This window comes from Buceros rhinoceros, unplaced genomic scaffold (assembly GCF_000710305.1).
Source record: "Buceros rhinoceros silvestris isolate BGI_N320 unplaced genomic scaffold, ASM71030v1 scaffold43419, whole genome shotgun sequence".
NCBI lineage: Eukaryota > Metazoa > Chordata > Aves > Bucerotiformes > Bucerotidae > Buceros > Buceros rhinoceros.
The window spans coordinates 5,086-24,053 of NW_010432920.1; the positions used below are offsets into that span (position 1 = coordinate 5,086).

The 18,968-nt window shown below is 48.2% G+C and overlaps 1 protein-coding gene across 3 annotated transcripts; it reads right to left on the reverse strand.

The window, feature by feature from the left end:
* Positions 1 to 4,970: 4,970 nt before the first annotated feature.
* LOC104500304 (alpha-enolase) lies at positions 4,971 to 14,622 on the reverse strand. 3 transcript variants are annotated; one of them, XM_010143925.1, is made up of 11 exons: positions 14,520 to 14,622; positions 13,126 to 13,221; positions 10,595 to 10,653; positions 9,851 to 9,920; positions 9,528 to 9,661; positions 9,142 to 9,364; positions 7,380 to 7,577; positions 6,935 to 7,136; positions 6,434 to 6,542; positions 5,954 to 6,012; positions 4,971 to 5,432 (listed from the first exon to the last, which is right to left on the reverse strand). In XM_010143925.1, the coding sequence occupies exons 1-11, from the start codon at positions 14,602 to 14,604 to the stop codon at positions 5,363 to 5,365; spliced, it is 1,305 nt and encodes a 434-aa protein (XP_010142227.1). In that variant the 5' UTR covers positions 14,605 to 14,622; the 3' UTR covers positions 4,971 to 5,362. The 3 variants fall into 3 exon arrangements, with proteins under 3 accessions (XP_010142227.1, XP_010142228.1, XP_010142229.1); XM_010143926.1 differs by lacking the exon at positions 10,595 to 10,653 and adding an exon at positions 10,935 to 10,993 and having other exon boundaries at positions 14,520 to 14,610; XM_010143927.1 differs by lacking the exons at positions 9,851 to 9,920; positions 10,595 to 10,653 and having other exon boundaries at positions 14,520 to 14,604.
* Between the last annotated feature and the right edge of the window lie 4,346 nt (positions 14,623 to 18,968).

The window sequence follows — 18,968 nt, forward strand, 5'->3', positions numbered from 1 at the left end:
CATCCCCCCGCCTGTCTACACAGCGGCAGGAAAGCCAAATATCCTCCTTCCAGAGGGGAAAACACAGCAGCTGCGCTCCCTTCATCTGCTCTTGCCAGTCCTTTGCGTTGTTGTGTGGCTTTTCGCAGGCTGTCAAGCCCCCAGCAGCGTGCGAGGCTGTTTATACAAGTCGTTATGTCTGGGAAGGAGCGGGTGGGTGTTGACGAAGCTCTGCAGTCAGTGAATTTCCCTCAAAGATTGCTCACTCCCACAGCTTCTGCCTCTCCAGAGAAAGGAAATGTGGGACCTCAGAGGGCACAGCAGCCCAGGGCGAGTGGTGCACGCCACGGGCTCCCCCGGGATGATCACGCTGCCCGCTGGGTGCACACAGTGAGACAGTGACTCTCCTTGCGTGGGGGACGCTTGGAAGTGTCCCATCGGGCGCGCCTGGGATAAGCAAGTAGGAGGGAAAAAGCATTGGGTGTAAAATTGCTCTCACCCACGTTAGAGGAAGTTAAAGCTCTTACCAGGCAAGCCTCAAGATTTCGCTGAGCTGAGCAGTTCCTGCAAGGACAGGGTTGATCCACTGTGGTTCTGTTTAAAATCAATGATCTAAGAAAAAAATGTGATTTCTAACAGTTTTGCATGACACAAAAATTGGGGAAGAAAGTGAACAGCATGAACCACGGACACTGAGCAGTCCAGACCATCACCCCAGCCAGCACCGCGCTACGGACACATGTAAAGGCAGGTCTGTGCTCCAGGGCAGAGCTGTCCTCACCAGGAGCGTGATCTGACAGAGAGCTCCCGACAGCACCATGCTGGCCTGGGAAGGTTCCAGTACTGCTGCGTTCAACACCCTTGCTGCTGCTGGAAGACAGGGTGCGGTTTTGATGCCCGTGATACTAGAAAACGAGTGAGCAGGCTCTGTGGGTGGTTCCAGATAACCAAAGGACTGGGAAACATGCCCTGTTCTGCCAGCTTCGGTTTCTGAGAGTAAAGGTTGTGCGTGATGTGCTTGCTCCCTGCCAGGGCTAATGTCTAGCAAGGAAGCCAGATGTTCAGTTATTTGGTTTCTCATTGATTACAGAGATGGCAACGTTCCTTTCTGTCCAGAACAAACTCCCCGAGACACGGCCCGTACCAGACCTAGAAGCCAAGAGCTCGGGAAATGAGCACTAAGGGCCAGCTGGGCTATAAAGCAGAAAAGCTACCTCCACAAACCTAGAAATAGAGCCAGTGGGTAATGGGAGATCTTTCCCACTCCAGCCCTTACATCACTCTATTATATATCCTGTTACCTGAATAGCTCCCAAAAGTGCCACCTGCCTCTCCTCTCTGCTCATCAGTCATCTCTTCTGCCTGCTTCTTACTTCAGATCTGCTTTTAAGGCCGCCTGCTATTCTCAGAATAGCCTCCCAGTCCGTGTTTGCTAAGCTGAAGCCTTCTTCTGCTCCGAAGAGTGCCATCCCTGCAAATTATTACAGTAATAGACGCTGGCTGTGCCGCATTTGCACTCTGTTATAAAGCACAGCCTTTCGAGCGGGAGCTCCGTGGGGACAATACAGAAAGGTGAGGAGCTGTGCAGCGGGATCCGAGCCCTGATTAGAGAGCAGACTCAGCTCTCCCCCTCTCAAGCACTGCAGGTTTAGGTCTTGATTTTCAGCAATCAAGTCTTGTTCCCTATTCACTTATTCCCCTCGCTACAAACACGGAGTTACCAATCATTCACTGTTCTACACACTTTACATTCTTAGCTACAAACGGCAGCCCCGTGTTTCCGCACTTAGCCATTCCGGTCTCTTTTCTTCCTTTGCAGGTAACTGCTTTCAGTGCTCCAGCCTCATTAGGTAGAGCCTGAATCCTCTGCAGCCGGCAGCACCTTGCTGATCTGCCCCAAATACTCTCCGAAATGTAACTTGAAAGCTTTATATAGCTCCGGTTTGATGGGATGGGTGAGCACAGCATCTGACATTGATTTTTCTGGGGTAGGCAGGAGCACACAGTCCAACAGACCTGACTTTAGCTCTCGACTGTACAGCCCAGGCAGTGTTCTAACCCTGCCATTCTGCAAATGTCCTGATTATTTTAAGACATGTCACATCTGGTAATTGTAGCTGTAACAGCTCTCCACCTTGCACTGACAAGGTGTGAATGATGATGAATTAATACCTGGGCTGCGTTTGCAGCGTTGTTAACCAGCAGAAGGCTCTTCTGGCAGACTAGGGCCAGGCTATCCAGCCGAACAGAGGAGGCTCCAGCTCAGCGCTCGAGCTTACTCTTCCCCCAGGTCTGTGCAGCTGCACACAAGCAGAGCAGAGTAGCCCAGGCACCAGCCCCCACCCCTGCCAGCCTTTTCAGCCCCACCGTACCGCCACGGAGGGGTTTGGCCAGCCACGGCAACCCGTGACCCGACTTCCCAGCTCTTTTTGCTTTCTGATGCTCATTAGAAGAAAATCACCAGGCGGAAATACAGAGACCCAGGTAGGGTGGGTTGCAAATTTGGATTTCCTGAAGCACCAGGTGAGGAAGAGCCATGCTCCCGCTTCCTACTGTGTGTGGCTCTGCTAACAACCTTCCTAAACCACATTGCCTATATCACAAGCCTGCCTCAGAGAGAGGAAAAGCTCCTTTATAAGATTTATGTGTGATTAGCTGGTTTATTTGTTTCACAGGTCGAATTCAGAGATCAGCTCTGTGTGAAAGTGCACCAGGTTTCAAATCTGCATGGAGGGCAAACAGCTTCGACCGATGCCTCACGAAAGGACAACAATGTACGAGAGCAGGCACTGGCCACGTGCGGAGCTGGGGCTGGTCAATTTGGTATTTATAGCAAAGCTCTTCTTAAGAAGGGCTTGTCAGGGGAGATAAATCTCTTCAATGAGAAACAGCAAGGGGATGTCTTCATTGCACGGGTTACTGTCTTTGTGGGGAGGTTTGTTTCAGTAGCAGCTGCGTCTGCATTCAGATTCCACCTCCTGAACAGGCTGCAGGGCCTGGGGAAGCCTAAGCTGCAGTTGGGGTCTGAATTGACCTTAGTCCCGAGGGATGCTGGTCCTTGCCCCTGTGGACACTGCGACCCCCAGATCTGGATCCACACATACCCACACCCCAGGTGACAGGAGTTCAACATTCCTCCTCCTTCGGATGCGAGCGAGCTCACAGGCCTGTGGGCCTCGTTCCCTCGAGATGAGCTTTAGCCTTTGGGCAGGGACTCACATCAGAAGCTGTGTAAGAACCGTTATTTTCTTCCCTTCATGGTTTCAGTTACAATTATACCTTCCCATGTGAGGGTTTCAGCACCCTTGGTGTTGCAGCTGTAAACAAGACAGGGTGGTTTGGAAGCGCCAACAACAGATGAATCTTCCCATTAAAAAGCACCGATGAACAGACACCGCAGAAGCCAGGCTTCCCCCCGAACAGTCCCCAGCGTGCTAAATCCTTTCACAGCTACTACTCACACCAGTCCTAGGCAGATCCAACACCTCACGACCCTCCATTCTGGCACTGCTCCTCACAGGACAGTCTCATACCTCTTACCACGACAGCAGAGCGCTGCTGTACAGGTTTGTTCGGGGATGTAACACAGCCCTTACCCCTCAGCACTTCCTAACAGCAGCTCTTCAAATAAAATCCGCACTGTTTTTTTCCCCCCAAACTAGAACTGCAGATGTTCTGAGATCAGGGTTTAAGGTAGAAGATGACACACATTCCCCGTCCCTGGCTTCGTACCGTTTCCATGTTACCGATTTGAAACCATGAGAGGCAAGAGTGACTTAGAGCACCACGGTGCAACACGGGCGATGCCCACCGCGGGGCACTGCTGTGCTCCCCACAGACAGCGAGCAGCTCCAGCCACGGGTACCACGCTCTCCTGCGGCTGAAAGACTCCCAGAACAGTCATTGGACGGAACTGGAATCTGCCGTTACGGAAAGAACTCCATAAGCAACAAGACCTGGCTTGAACAGCTCCTCCCGCCACTGTGCAGTTCGTTTTTTTCCCCACCAGGTAAGGACCAACGTTTCAACACTGCTCCTTGCTCTGAGGATGCTGCTTTGACAATGACTACACACAGCAATAGTGGTGACAGAGCCACTGAACAGCCTCTTGTCAAACGCCAGGCAGAAGTTCTTCCACTTCATCTCCAGAACACAAGCACTGATTGAGGACCAGCCGCAGGCTCTGCAGCCTCGCCCGCTGCCTCCCCTGCCCCCAGGCAGCAGAGCTGCAGCCCGAGCAAGACACAGGGTCTGGAAACAGAAATATTTGCTCATGAGCCCTTTGTTTACAGCCATCTGCTCTCACACAGCTGCAAGCTCCCTGAAGGCTTTTCTTCCCCCACGTGAAATACGGTACCTAGATAACTAATAAGGTGAAAATTCAAGCGCAGCTCTCGGTTACCCCTTCTGTCAGGGTGCTATGAACACAGCACAAAGGCTGAGGAACAGTGCTGCTCCATGGCTCACATTCTGGTGAGCAGCATCCCACAGCCACAGATCAAGACAGAGGTCACAACTTCACCTTCAACATGGTTATCGCTGTGCCAACTTCTTGCTAAAAGCCAGAGCAGTCACCAAATTCTGCCAGCAGTACCAAGAGAAGCCTGGCAAGCAGACACCTGCATCAGACCACGATAAAGGTGAATCACAGCACTTACCAGGAGCCTTCATTTATCAAAGATAGGTTGTAAGACCTCTGGGAGCTTTTGCTCTTCCCCTGCAGAATCACAACTGATCTTTTAGGCATTAGAAACCTGTTTAGTCCCCCTTCCAAGGGGCAGACCCTATCCTCGAAGGCCACTTCTTGATCACAGGCACACACACATTCAGCTGATTCTCCGTTCCTAAGCAACTGAAGTCCACCCATGGCCCCAGTGACAGCCTTCTGGCTCTTGCTCCCTGCAGAACAGCTTCAAGCCAGGGCGTGATTACGCAGAGGCTGGTGTCCCTGCTCTGTGGTGTCCCCCAAAGGAACTTAAAGCCACACTTTGTTGGGTTGTTTGATGCTTTTATTTATCACATGTAAAAACACTACTCTTTCTGTTCGCAGGTTCCTCTTGCTGCGCTGCAAGTCACACAGCTCCAAACACTGAAGACCAGACAGGCAGAGGAAAACTGAAGTGTTTATGCCCAGAGTCACAACATCATGATCCCAGAGGGTGTTCACTACCACCACCCCAGGACCTGTTCTACAGAAGCAGTAGAGCATTACAAGAAACAGAGCTGGTGAAAACACTAGGTGAAGGAAACATCTAGGGGGGAAGAGGACCTGCAAACTGGTCGTTTTCCTCCAGCTGCCCTTATCTTTCTAGTACAGGTAATTGTGATCTAAGTACGTAACTAGCACTTTAAACCAGAACAGGGGTTGACTGATCCACGCAGCTTAGTGGCCACAAGGGTTCCTGAAGTTCCTTCCAGCAAAACGGGCCTTGCTGCCAAGCTCCTCTTCAATTCTGATGGGAAGAGAGTGCTGGGTGTCAGCGGACAGCTTAGAACTCCCACATTAGCACAGCCACCAGCCTTACGCTACCTTCCCTGGTCTACCTGGCACTGACGATACTACCAGAGTCCCAAAACAGTTCCCACCAAGCAGTTGCCATTATACACCTGTTTAACTGCACTGGTGAGTATCACCATCTAGCGTAACTTCACCCAAACACTTTAAATGCTTGCCCCAGGGAATGGCATCATGCAGGCAGAAGGACAATGTCTCCTATCTAGCTTCACAGGATGCTTTGTATGATGTTCCCCTTCAGCATCTGTTGTTACAGACATTTCCCATCCAACTCATCACTCAGCCGACAGCCAGCCCTGCAAGTGCAGCAGCAGCCCAAAGGCAACACTGCCTGTTGCAGCTTAAGGACAAACTGACTAGTGTTCCGCTGATGCTGAAGACCAAGTTTGCCCCAAATGCATTAGTGGAGCATACGCTCCATGTCAGGCTTCACCCTCAGCCCCTTCCCCCAGGTCTCACCTCAGCAGCTGGTTGTACTTGGCTAGACGCTCAGATCGGCAAGGGGCGCCAGTTTTGATCTGAAAGGGAAATAGGAGTTAGCAAAGAACTATAGCAGAAATAAAGCCACAGATGCCAACACAAAACTATTCTGTTTAGAGTAACAGGCATCATCACAAGCTTTGTTTCAGCATCGGACTAAATATCTGTATTCTCAAAGAGAACAAGGCTTGGCAGGAATAAAGTGTGTTCATTCGCTAACAGCTTCAGCGTGAGAAAATCTCAATACACCCACTGGAGCTGACTTAGATGTTAGGGGGTAAAGGTGAGTTTACACAAGATAACATGTTCCCTTGTCACCCTCCCGTTAGACAAATCCTGCCTACAGAAACGTCAAACACACATCTTAACCCAGAGCAGGCCCATCTACTGTGCAGCAGGGCTTCATCGCCTCTATTTCATCAAGCACAAATGTGAACTCCAGCAGCTACCGATACCAACCTGACCAGTGCAGAGACCGACTACCAGATCCGCAATGAAGGTATCTTCTGTCTCTCCAGAGCGATGACTGACCATCACACCCCAGCCATTGGACTGGGCCAGCTTGCAGCTAGAAGAGACAGACAGAAAAAGCTCCACACCATCCCTGTTTGCTCTGCAGCCTTTGCTCTAGTTATGCTGCCAAACGGCAGGCACTCCTCGCTCTGGCAAGAGAGAGCTGCCCTTTGGTACATGTTAGGGCTAGCATCACGTGACACCAGAGTGAGAAAGAGCTGCTTGCCCCCCGCCACCTCAGACCCAGTGAAGCTGTCTGATGCACCTAGATGACTTCCAGACCACAAAGGTGTGGGTTTACTTGCCAATATCCTCTGTTAGTTAACAACTGTCTCCCTTCAGAGATGCCAAATCAACAGATTTCTACTCCTCCAGCTCTGGTCTATCTGTTCATCTGCCTCAGTGACACAAGCCCCCTCCCAGTATGGCCAAAAATGGAGAACTTACGCTTGCAGGGACTCTGTCACAGAGCCAATCTGGTTGACCTTAAGAAGGAGGCAGTTGCAGGCCTTCTCGTCCACAGCCTTGGCAATACGCTTTGGATTGGTCACAGTCAGATCATCACCAACCACCTGGATGCCAACACTGCCAGTGAACTTCTTCCAGGCAGGCCAGTCGTCCTGGTCAAACGGGTCTTCAATGGACACCACTGCAGAGGGATACAAGAAGCTTTAGGACAATGCTACCCTGAAAGGTTTCGTTTGAAAACAGCAGTACCAAGGTGCTGCAGCCAAGTACCACCCACCTCAAAGAACACACTTAAGACTCCTAAAAGGCTGCTGGCTCTGCTCTTGATCCCCCCTCACAAGGCTGGCTGCCTCCTAACTCCTTCCTTCACCAATCAACCCCTGCTCACCACTACCACCACACTTCTTGTGGGGAGACAACTTACCGGGATAGTTCTTGACAAAGCTCTTGTACAGGTCAGCCAGCTGATCAGGAGAAATGTGTCTGCTGGGATCATCAGGAGATTTGAAGTCCAGGTCGTACTTTCCATCACGGTAGAACTCTGAGGCAGCCACATCCATGCCGATGACAACCTTGTCGGAGTAGCCGGCCTTGGCAATAGCTGTCTTCAGCAGCTCCAGAGCTGAAACACGGTAAGGTGTCTGAGTTTGTCAAACACCTGAACTCAAAAGCTATTCATTTACCAACAACAGCACGTTCACTTGGCAGAGAGCCTCCGTTAGTCCCTACAGAAAGCCCAAAGGCCACAAAGAAAAGGTTCTCAAAACTCTCCCACTTCCGAACTGACTGGAACAAGGTATTACTTTAATACTGCTTTTAGCTTGTAATACCCTTGAGGCACCATTATGGGATTCATAATCTCTTCAGGCAGGACTACATGGCAGCCCAGAAAGCTTAATATGAGGTGATACTGCATCCTCTTTCGGCTTTATGCATGTGGGCAGTAGCTGACTGCATTTTAATCCCCTTTAGCTCCAGACCAGGTGCTGACCATGACGGTGGTAAGCACCCAGCGCCCGACAGGCGATGCCGTACGCAGCCTGCCTCTGCGCAGGGCACCCGCCTTGCGTCTCCCTCTCCTCCACATGCACATTTATATGCACAAGAAGGAACAGAGGCATTCAGTGGATACTACCACTCTGCCACCCGTTTGGCAGAGTCCAAGCAAGAAAATTCAGTACAGTCACTGCCAGCAAGACTTTGCCAATCACTCCCCACTCAGCCCAGCAGCTGGATCAGCCAGGCTACTTACAGCAGGAAGCTTAGACCAAGCGTTTTTGTTTGGGGTTTTTTTTGTTATTGGTTTTGGGTTGGTTGTTTAAAGATGTTAATGTAGTACAAACTGTAAAAGCAGCTGCTGCCAGCAACAAATTCCTTAGATTCTAATAGTCTCTCAAGGTCATCTTCACTGATGTCCGCCAGGGTACAGACCCAGCAAGAGCTGCACATGACTGTGATTCAAACACCCTGATTTCTGGTGCTGGCTCAGTATCTTCAGTGTCAAACGGCTACGTAGTTCAAAAGCCACCTTCAACAACTACACAATTAACAGCTTTAACAAGCAAGTTAGAGTTCTGGTATTCTGTTGGCTTATTAACAGCTCCATTTCTGCAAAGAGGCAGAAAAAGAGCTTTTCTAGTTCGGTTTTTGTAGGAACAGGTATTTCACTTTCCACAAGACAAGCTGCCTCCCTTCCTCACAGGCTTCTGAACAAAACTGTTTGGCTGCAGAAGCAGCCTATCTCTCAACTTCCCAGACAAGCCCTCACACACTCCCACACATCAAGCACGGTTCGAACTGTTTTCCTCCTTTGTCAGCAGAAAAACAACTCCTAAAGCGCTAAACTGACTTCTGGGAAGCCTGCAATGGATGCAGGCATTTCCACACCACTTTTCAGCTGGAAGGGGGTAAGATTCCCTTAAGCTGCTACAGGAATGAAAGAGTAATGAGGCACTGAAGTCAAAGCCATCCTGTCAAGCTGCATAAACCGAAGTCCACGGCAATAGCTCTTATGCTCCTATACTGGCCCACACCGCTTGGGAAGTTTGTGAGAATAAGCTGCAGAGCAAAGAAATGGCAGCAAGTCCCACAACCTACTGATCCTGCTTTCCATGCTAACTGGTCAGCTGTGACCTTCATTCCCTGGCTATCAGTTACACCTCCTCCCACACTTAACTCATTTGTACCTTCTTTGTTTTCCAGGATGTTGGGGGCAAAGCCACCCTCATCACCCACGTTGGTTGCATCCTTGCCATACTTCTCCTTGATTACGTTCTTCAGGTTGTGATAGACCTCTGCACCAATACGCATGGCCTGCTTGAAATTGTCTGCACCCACAGGAAGGATCATGAACTCCTGCATAGCCAGTTTATTGCCGGCATGGGAGCCTCCATTGATCACGTTGAAAGCCTTGGAGTAACCAAAGAGAAAGGCCAAGTTAGTTGCAGGGTAAATTGATATCAGCATTTGTGTTAAGACTCTTCACCCTCTGGAAAACTTGACCCAAGATCACAAGACATCATGAAGCACCAGGTCAGATCAAGACTTTAGCCAGTCCTATCGAGAGACTTACAGGAACTGGAAGAATGACTTCAGCATTCCCAGCCAGGTCAGCAATGTGACGGTACAAGGGGACTCCCTTCTCAGCAGCACCAGCTTTGCATACAGCCAGAGATACACCCAAGATGGCATTGGCACCAAATTTAGCTGAAATTGGAAGAAGTTGTTCACGGAAATGTTATGTTTTCATAAAGAGACTCAGCAAAACCAGAACTATGGTCTTGATTATGGAAGGGCACAGCACATGCCACTCACCGCCCGTTGTTACTGATAAGGTAAGCTGGAATTCAATAAACCAACCCTCGTCTTTTCACCCTCACTGCAAAGTGCACTTACATTTGTTCTCCGATCCATCCATTTCCAGCATCAGTTTGTCAATCTTTTCTTGCTCCACAACGCTGACATTCTGCAGAGAGAAGCAAGCAAAGCACTGCTCGACACCAAACATGGCTCCACAAATTCTCACCTACCCACTGCATATTTCCCTGGCAGGCACCAAAAGTTGCTTAAGGGCAACTACCAACAGTTGAAGAGACTAGTTCTTGTCACTGTCACACAGCAGCACTTTCTGGTCACTTCCAGCAGACCAAGGCTAAGCTGGACAGATCAAAAGCTTATTTTGTTCTTCTCATTACCACTCGGTTTTGCACCATCCTTTTTAGCTAGGGCCTAATACCCACAAAGCACACAGGAATCTCACTCAAGCAGACTTCATTAAGATCTCCTCAGGCTCCCTTCCAAATCCGTCAGCTTGGCTAAACCCCAGTCCCTCCCCATCATTCAGCCACCCTTTGAAGCATAAAGCAGCTTGTATCTTAACTGCACAACTGTAAAGTTCCCAAATACTGAAGTATTTCTGCACACTACAACAGCAGGCCATTGAGGTTGTTTTGCTGAAGTGTTGAATAAGTGGTCATCAAGTCAAGCAATTGCTGTAGGTCAGTTTATGTACATGCACTCCAAAACACAGGCTAACACCCCCCCACATAACACAGTTCCTCTAACTGTCTCTAGAGAGACAACCCACCAGTTAGGACCCGCAGCATTAGCTGATGTTAGCAGAAGACGGATTGCTCCTACCTTGCTAATCAGTGCAGGTGCAATTGTTTTATTGACGTGCTCAACAGCTTTTGAGACACCTGGAAGGAACAAGCAAATCGGACACTGGTCAACCACACTGGTTATGCAGGCATTAGTAGGTGATCCCAGTAACAACAACATCTCAAGAATAGCACCTCATGCTATTCAAACCCCAATCCAACCTGAGCTGACAGCCAAGTCTGAACACTTAGAGAGATGTCATTTCGATTGAGGGGAAGTTGCATGGTCAGCATCATCTAGGAACACCTGCTGCAGTGTCAGTTTGCAAGACCATGCACTGGAGGAATTCATCCAAGTGACAAGGCTGCACATCCGTTACCTGTGTACACAATGCTGTCCCCAGGAACTCGTTAACATATTTAACAGCTCTGGACACACCTGACAGAAGCGAAACAGACAAGAGAATCAAGGAAGAGACGAAGACTCAGCCAAAACCAAAGCCAGTCATACAAGAAAAAGGACACAAATAGGTAGAGACCTACAAGTCAGCAGGTGTCTGATACTGAGCAGCAGACTGGAAACAGAAGGGTTCAAAGGGAAGAAGAAACTCTGCATCAGCCAGCAGGGCTATGTTTGGTCTTTCCACCCAGGTTTCCATACTGTGCCAAATACTATTGTGGACCCAAACCTCAACCAGCTGAATAACAGCATTTAGAACAGGTTTTAGGATCAGCTGTTCCCCTCACACAGATGAGCAAGGGGAAAGGAAAAGGCTTCCCCAGCAGTTCAGCATGCAGCAGCTCTGGCATTTCACCGTCTGCTATTATTGTATAACACTGCTAAAGCATCACCTTAACACGTCTGACACACAGTACAATGCTGAAGGGCACTATCTCTGTACCTGGATGCAGGCACAGACATCATCTGCTCCTGGCTTCAGTCACCAAATAAAGCACAAACACAGCATCGTCCTTCTAATCACAGTTCCAGTATGAACTTCTTTCCTCCCCGTAAGGAGAGGCCATCACTAGCCAGCTCCCAATATTAACTTAAGGAATACTGTCATCCCTGTATAAAGATTTCCGAAGACCTAAGCTTCAAAACTGGTGACTGCTAATTAACTGCAACTTGAACCACATTAATTCTTTTAAATGGTCTAAAGTCTGCAGATTTATATTACAAAAGACCTACCAACTATCTGCAACTCATCCCATGTGGTCATCACTTTTTCATAGCTTGTTATTCCCCAGCTGACAGAACCCTTCAGCTGGAATAGCATATTATGGAAGCTCAGACTAGCACCTAGTTAAGAGCCAGGAGGAACCACCTGTAGGATCAGATCTAACAGGTCTAAGCACACACACACATTTAGCACACTGAGATAAGCACACATTTACTCTTCAAGGAAAAGTGTCCTGGCTAAACAGCATAAGCTCTTCGGGTTAGTCAGTCCTCTAGAAGGTTATTCTGTGTTAAAGTAATAACAACCATGAATCTTCTCAGACAATGTTCTCCAAATTCCATTCAAGCTAACCCTCAAACACTCTTTCATAACAGACACAGAACATTTCAGCTTCCATTCACCTGACTGGCAGAAAACTTTGAAGGGGCGTAATTCTCTCTCCAGCCTAAAGCTAAGTTGATGGCATATACTTAGAAGGCATCACCAATGCTTTCACAGCAGCAAGCTAAAAAGTCCAAGCTCTCAGAGCAGTCTAAGACTTACTATTAGGATGTTTAGTAGGTAATGACACCTTGTACACAGCTATTCATTTTCACCCATGCTCATTCCCAACACAGTCTGGTGACTGCTGTCTGCTGTGGTTAGTTTCCTTTCAGGACATACAGTCAGCCCACAGACAACTAAAATATTATGCCATTAACTCAAACCTAAGCATCCTGGCTACCTATAATCACAGGTTAAGGGGGATTTAGCTCTTATACAGTCTGAAACAAGTTTCTTCCATGATTACCAGTGTAAAGCTGCACATTAGCTGTGGTCAGCATTGGCATAAACCTCAGGTTCAGTATTCAGCATGCTGGGATGTAAGGAGTCTACGGTGCTAGAGCAGATCTAATTAACAGCTCTCTGAACATCTGCTCTAGGAAGAGACCTTGCGACTAGCTGCAGCATCACCGAGCCTTTCAGAGCAGGCAGTTTGTACACTGTGAGGAGACACGGCTAAAGCACTCTGTACTCCAACAGGCACCAGCATGTAGAACAGGCGTAACAAAGGCTGTCCTGGCACTCTGTACTAGAGACACGATCACCTCACTGGCATGCCTGAGCTCCACAGACCCACCGAGGGAAGTACAGTTATCTCCACCACGGTGTAGCTGCACTGCTGGGGGCAGCGCCACTCCCACACTGCCCCTGGAAAATCAAGCTTTTCCTCTGCCCCAGCCACACAGCCTACAGACGGTACACACTGCTACCATCCTATGTTCGTCCCACTGCCTCGGCTTGATTACCATGCCTTGTACAGAACACGGGCAGCAGAACCCATGTGTCTTCTGCTACTACACAGCCACTGTAACAGGCAAAACTGGGCACCAAAAGTCAGGTTTACCTTTCCCCAAGAAGCGTGTCTTGTCATTGTCACGAAGCTCCAGAGCCTCATAGATTCCAGTTGAGGCACCACTGGGAACAGCAGCTCTGAACAGACCTGTTTAGAACAAAAAACCCCCGAACTGTCTTAGCACATTCAAACCCACAAAACTTTCTCCACCCATATGCCATCCAAACCTACAACATACTTCCATCCCTGGAGATGGGAGAGGTAAGCTCTAAACCAGATCTCTGCTCAGACAGTGAGAGGTCTCTGCTCTTTTACAGCACCCCCAATTCATCACCATCTCCCACATACTGATCATCAACAAGTTGACTCACTCATTCTCCTCCACATGCATGTCATGTATTTAAGTTAGGAAAGTCACTAAGTTGACTCACTCATTCTCCTCCACCGTGCATGTCATGTATTTAAGTTAGGAAAGTCACCCATTCCCCTTCCAAAAAGATGGCTTTATTCACTGAATCTACTTTTGAGCTCAGTCTTGTAGGCGAGTTCTTAAATTCTTCTAAGATATGGCACAAAAGGAACAATTAGGAGATCTATTTTGCGGGAATTCTGAGCTCTTCCAGCCAAGGATGCTGAAGCCCGAGCAAATCAGCACACTGGAGTCTGTTCTGCCTGTGATTCAAGATGCAGCTTCAGCCTCCAAGTCCTTCCCTTATCCCACTACAGCAAAGAGCTTAGCAGGGGCAATCTCATTAAATGACTGCATTAATCTTTTGAGGCAGAAAGATCAGCTCTTTAGTTGGTGTATTACAGCTATTGTGTTTGCTCATTCCACCAAACCACACTGGTATGTGTTTGCACAATGCCTTTGTCAGATCCTATCAGATGTGGGATGAAAAACGAACAAACCAAGGGAAAGTCCTACAATAATTAAAAATATAAGATGTTATATGTGAAAACCCAATTAGACAAGTTGTTTAGCCATGCCTGAGTACTTATGCAGAGAAGAAACAATTACCCAAGACTCAACTCTGCAGCAGCAGACTGACTCATTACACAAAGTGACTGCTAGACAAATCAAGAATTAAACTTCAAGTGCAGTCATAGCTTTCAATGTTGCCTAAACTCACTAAGACCATTATCAGCTGCCTAAGGATAGGAATGAAGGCCTTGCTAAGTACTATCCCAGTTTACACTCAGGGCAAGGGGAGGAAGGCAGGTTTGGATTAATGTTTGCACAACTTAGACTAAGAATTGACTTCAAAACCTTCTTCAAAAATGCTTCACCATCCAGACCAATACCTTGAGCTCAGCAAATCCATCCCAGTGAAACAGAGGTGGAGGTTTTTCCTGAAAGTCCCATAGCAAGCTCAGCAACTTCTTAAATGCGTGGAGGAAGGAGTACACACAACTCCCCTGCCAGAACAGGACAGCTAAGGACTCACCTTTGGCGGTATAGAGGTCTACCTCAACAGTGGGATTCCCACGAGAGTCAAAGATTTCACGGGCATGGATCTTGAGAATGGACATCTTTAACACCTGGAAAGAAGAGTTTAGCGTTAATCATAGAGCAGTTTGGGTTGGATAAGACCTTCAAAGATCATCTAGTTCAACCCCCCTGCCACAGGCAGAGATCTCTTTCACGAGATCAAAGCACCGTCTAATCTGAACACTTCCAACGATGGAGCATCCACAACCCCTCTGGGCAAACCCTCCCAGTGTCTCATCACCCTCATCATAAAGAAGGTCTTCCTTATATCCAAACTACATCTACCCTCTCTCAGAAAGTTTAAAACTTTCAGGTTTAACCTGTTCAATATTCTTCAAACACAGCTCTGCCCATTAGATTTTCTTTTTTTTTTTTTTTAAACACAAAGAGCAACCCCCTTGCCTCTTCCTCCCAGTTTATAGCCACTGACTGCAGCCCTCCAGTCATGGGATTCATCCCACCAAGTTTTAGTGATAGCAGTTAGGTCATGGCTTTCTAGGTGTCCAGGGCTTCCTCCTCCTGTTTGCCACCCATGCTGCACACACTAGTAGAGACTAGCATTCACTAAGTGCTCCTATGCCACTTGGTTGGGCAAATCCTACCAGCTCCCAAAGGACACAGCTTCTCAAAGGTTGACCCAGGATCAGAAAAGCCAAAATCCTGAGCAGGGCACCACCTAGGCAGCCAGGCAATCACCTACTGTATTAACCTCCTCCTTCCCAAGCCCCTTCCTGTGACTGGGAGGGTAGAGGAGCACACCCACTGTGCTCCTCATCCTTTTAACACTGCTCCAAAGGACAAAGTCTCTTTTGGTGTTTCTAAGTTACCTTGTTGCATATCACTAGACTCTACACAGAATAGCAGGAGTAGATGCTAATTTGTACCATTCAACAGGCTCAGCAGCTTCTAGTGATGTCATGAATACAAGCCCCTGGTAGGCAGCAAACTCCTCTAGAGAACTTGTCTGGATGGCAAATGGGTGCTTCAGCACCTCTCAGTAAGGAATCTCCTAAAACTAATACCTGACATGCTTTTCTGGTGGCACATGCAGGTGGGTGGCTGGATCAGCTTTGCATGGTTTGCTTTTCCTGGCTCCCATCTACTACTCACATGCTCTTCGTTCTTCAACCCCAGAGCACTGCGTCTGTTATGCAGGAGCATTTCAGAGGACCGGGGAAGGTTCTTCCACCCCAAGCGGAGACAATGGTCCAGTCTCCATCTCATGAGTTACCTGCATCAGTTAACTCCAGGTTGAATTCAGACTTATGTTTCCCTTGCACAGCATTAAGGCAGCGCTTGCCCTGGGACAGGGCACAGTATCACCTATCTTTCTCCTGCTCACACCCCTGGACACTGCACTGCCTGTTGAGCCCCTCTTGTAACACTGCTACCTGGTGGTTGCTGGTGCTCTCTAGAAGCTTCCAGCAGCTTGAACTGGCCACAAGCACAGCCAGCACTATCCAACTCCCACTCACCCCCCTCCCACAGAGCCCACAGGTGCCAGGAGCACAGAAACCCCCCCCGCAATCACCCTCCCCAGGGACCTCACAAGCCTTGCACTCCTCCCAACACTCAGCAACTGCTGCTGCTAGCATTGGCTTGACATTTCTATCCTGTAGTAGCAGCTGCAGTCATGAAAACAGTTCAAACTGTTGGTGAGAGTTAGAGCTGTATGTTGAGAGACAGAAATCTCAACCTAGATGTGAAGAACAGTCTAAAACCAGAAGCCTTGTTTCCAGAGAGATCCAGGGAACATCACCTCACCACTTAAGAGCAGCCAAGCTATCCAATACAGGAAATCTCTGCTACCAGTTAGAATTCTTTTTGATAGACAGCTAAAGTGCAACAGTTCTTAGTATGCAGAGCAGCTGCTCAGAGCCAAACATAACCTATCTTGAAATAGAAACAGTCGGTCACAGCTCTGATTAAGAACTCGCATTAATAGTTACACCCTGTCTTGAGTATTTACAGGAATAGCTTTTCCTCTTAAAAGGAAGAAAAAAATCACTACAACCTTGTGCATACTTCCTTTCCTCACCCCTTCTCACAGGTCTATACACTTTTCCTTAAGAAAACTGCAGGAAGAAATGCCTTGCGTAAGCTCAGCTATATTAAAAAAATAATCAAGTCATAGAAATGCCTGTAAGCCACCAACTGGCACCAAACCCAGCTCATCTGCTGAGAAGACAGCTCAGCCTCAGAAGCAGAACTGTCTGGAAGCCAGCTTTTTGGCAAGCCAAAGTGGGTGGTAACCCTGGTTACAGAAATGGTCATGAATCTCTCTGCTGTTACTGCAAGGTTAAGAAAACAGGACCTTAGGAATGAAATACTGCTGCTTGTACAGTGTCTGTGTGGAGTTTTCATACACTCAATTCTTCCTCCACAGCAACTTTTTCCCTCCCCATGTTAAAGATATGGGTAGCCATTTACTTTGCCCTCTTGGCTTAAAGGTGTCCCCTCCAGCTGTCCTGTCCCCAAGCAGCATACTGTACAGGGCAGCTCAAAGATTTACTGCTTTACAGCAAGACCCACTGACAGATGATATGAGTAACCTAAGAAGCAAGACAACATATTTCAAGCTGGCCTTCGTGCTGCCACTACTCAACTTGAATCAGTAAACATTCAAGCTAGAAATAAATCCCTGCGACTCTCCAGTTATCAGTCCCATCCACACTAACACTTCTCTCTCTGCACATGCACTGAGCAACAGCTGAAAGGAAAAATCCCCACTTATCAGACAAGGGCTTTCAGAGGTTATTAGGCTTCTTCTGAACACTTTCATGTTCAGAACCGTGGCTTTGTGACAGAACACAAGGTGCTTCATTCTTTACCAGCACAGCCAGGCCACAGGAAGTCTTAGTGCAAGGCAAGAACTGTTTGTTCACCTCCACAAAGAAGGTGGGACTTCAGGAATACACACTGCAAGAACTTCCACTGGGAATGCCTGCAGGGATTGACACTACTCAAGCGTCCTTGACAAATGACCTCTCCAGCAGGCTCTCCCTTTTCTTTAGGGGGGGACATTTCACAGCACCATGCCATTCCAGAAATTCCTCACCCCAGGGTTGGGTTCAGGTTTTTTTTTTTTAGCTCATTTTGCAAACCCTTGTTTAAGAAACTGAAAACCCTGAGCTATTCCTGGGTAAAAATCAGATGCTCTTTAGCTCATCACAAGCTGAGCATTATGTACTCTGCCTCATCCAATTCAGTCAACCTCTCTAGGTAAAGCCAGGGTTAGCCCACGCACAGGTCTAGCTGTGGAAATTATACCCGAACACCAGAGAGCTCATCAGGAGCACTGCTGGCTCCAGACCTTTGTACTCAGCGATGAAGCCAGCCGAACAGGCAAATACCAGAGTGGTATTTAGTGACTGCATTGCCTTAAAATTGTTTTTTCACATTTTAATCTGCTGGCAAGGTCACTAACTCCTTTTAGGAGGAATCACACAGACACTAGCTTTCCTGGCCTTCCCAGGAACACGCATCTTATTACCTACTTCAAGGCTAAGTTACAGCCCACTGCACCGCTGCCAGTTCAGAGGGCTATCAACCACAGTCCTGGAAGTCACCCGGTACTCCCCATCTGATCCTGCACTCTGCAAGAGCCAACTTTATCACCAAAAGCTGGCCACAGAAAGCATTATCACAGTTAGCATCTCGTTACCAGCTCCACACAGTTACCAGTGGAAGGTCTTGTAGGACTGCAAATCTCACACCATCACCACTCTGAAAAGAACCCCTACTGCTCACTCTCTTAGATCCTAACCTATCAATTCTACTGCTGAAGCACTCCTAAAAACTAGACAAATGCAGACCAACGAGGGCACTTTCCAAACCTATTCCTTTATGCCCCACGTGGTATTAACTGACCTCTACGCTCTGCAACACAATGCAATGTGTTTTAAATAACGCAGGGAATAAGTCACAGACATGTTGAACTACTTTCTCTCTTGTTGTTAAGCAAGATGGAGGCCTGAAACTGCATTGCCTCAGTCCGTGGGTTTGGATGACAAACTTCACTACTTCCTGCCAGGCTCAGAAAGTCATAGCCCTGCCCTGTGACTCAGCAGTCACAGAAGTAACGGAACAGGAGAAAGACCAAGCCCCTCTCCTGCAACCCTGCACGAGGCAACCTGCTTCACAGTCAATTTTGATCCCGCACCTCACCATCCTGAGATGCACACCAAGCTGTCTGGTGCTGCTCCCCAAGAAGCGCTGCCCCGAGATAACTAGTACTTCATTAACCCATTGGGAGACCTAAGGCACACAGATTTGAGTGCTGACACCAAACATTAAACATTTGAAAGGTGAAACTGAAGGTCATCCACTGCCACTAAAGAGGGGAAGGTCCAAATCACGACACGCACTCCGAGAGCAACTGTTAATGATTAAGAGAGAGAGAGAG

Excerpts from the sequence above, each read along its gene's own strand:
- LOC104500304 (XM_010143925.1), bottom strand. The coding sequence starts at position 14,604 with ATGTCCATTCTCAAGATCCATGCCCGTGAAATCTTTGACTCTCGTGGG. Across the intron at positions 9,662-9,850 it reads GGATGGATCGGAGAACAAAT|CTAAATTTGGTGCCAATGCC; the intron begins GTAAGTGCACTT and ends TTCCAATTTCAG. Across the intron at positions 5,433-5,953 it reads AAGTACAACCAGCTGCTGAG|AATTGAAGAGGAGCTTGGCA; the intron begins GTGAGACCTGGG and ends TCTTCCCATCAG.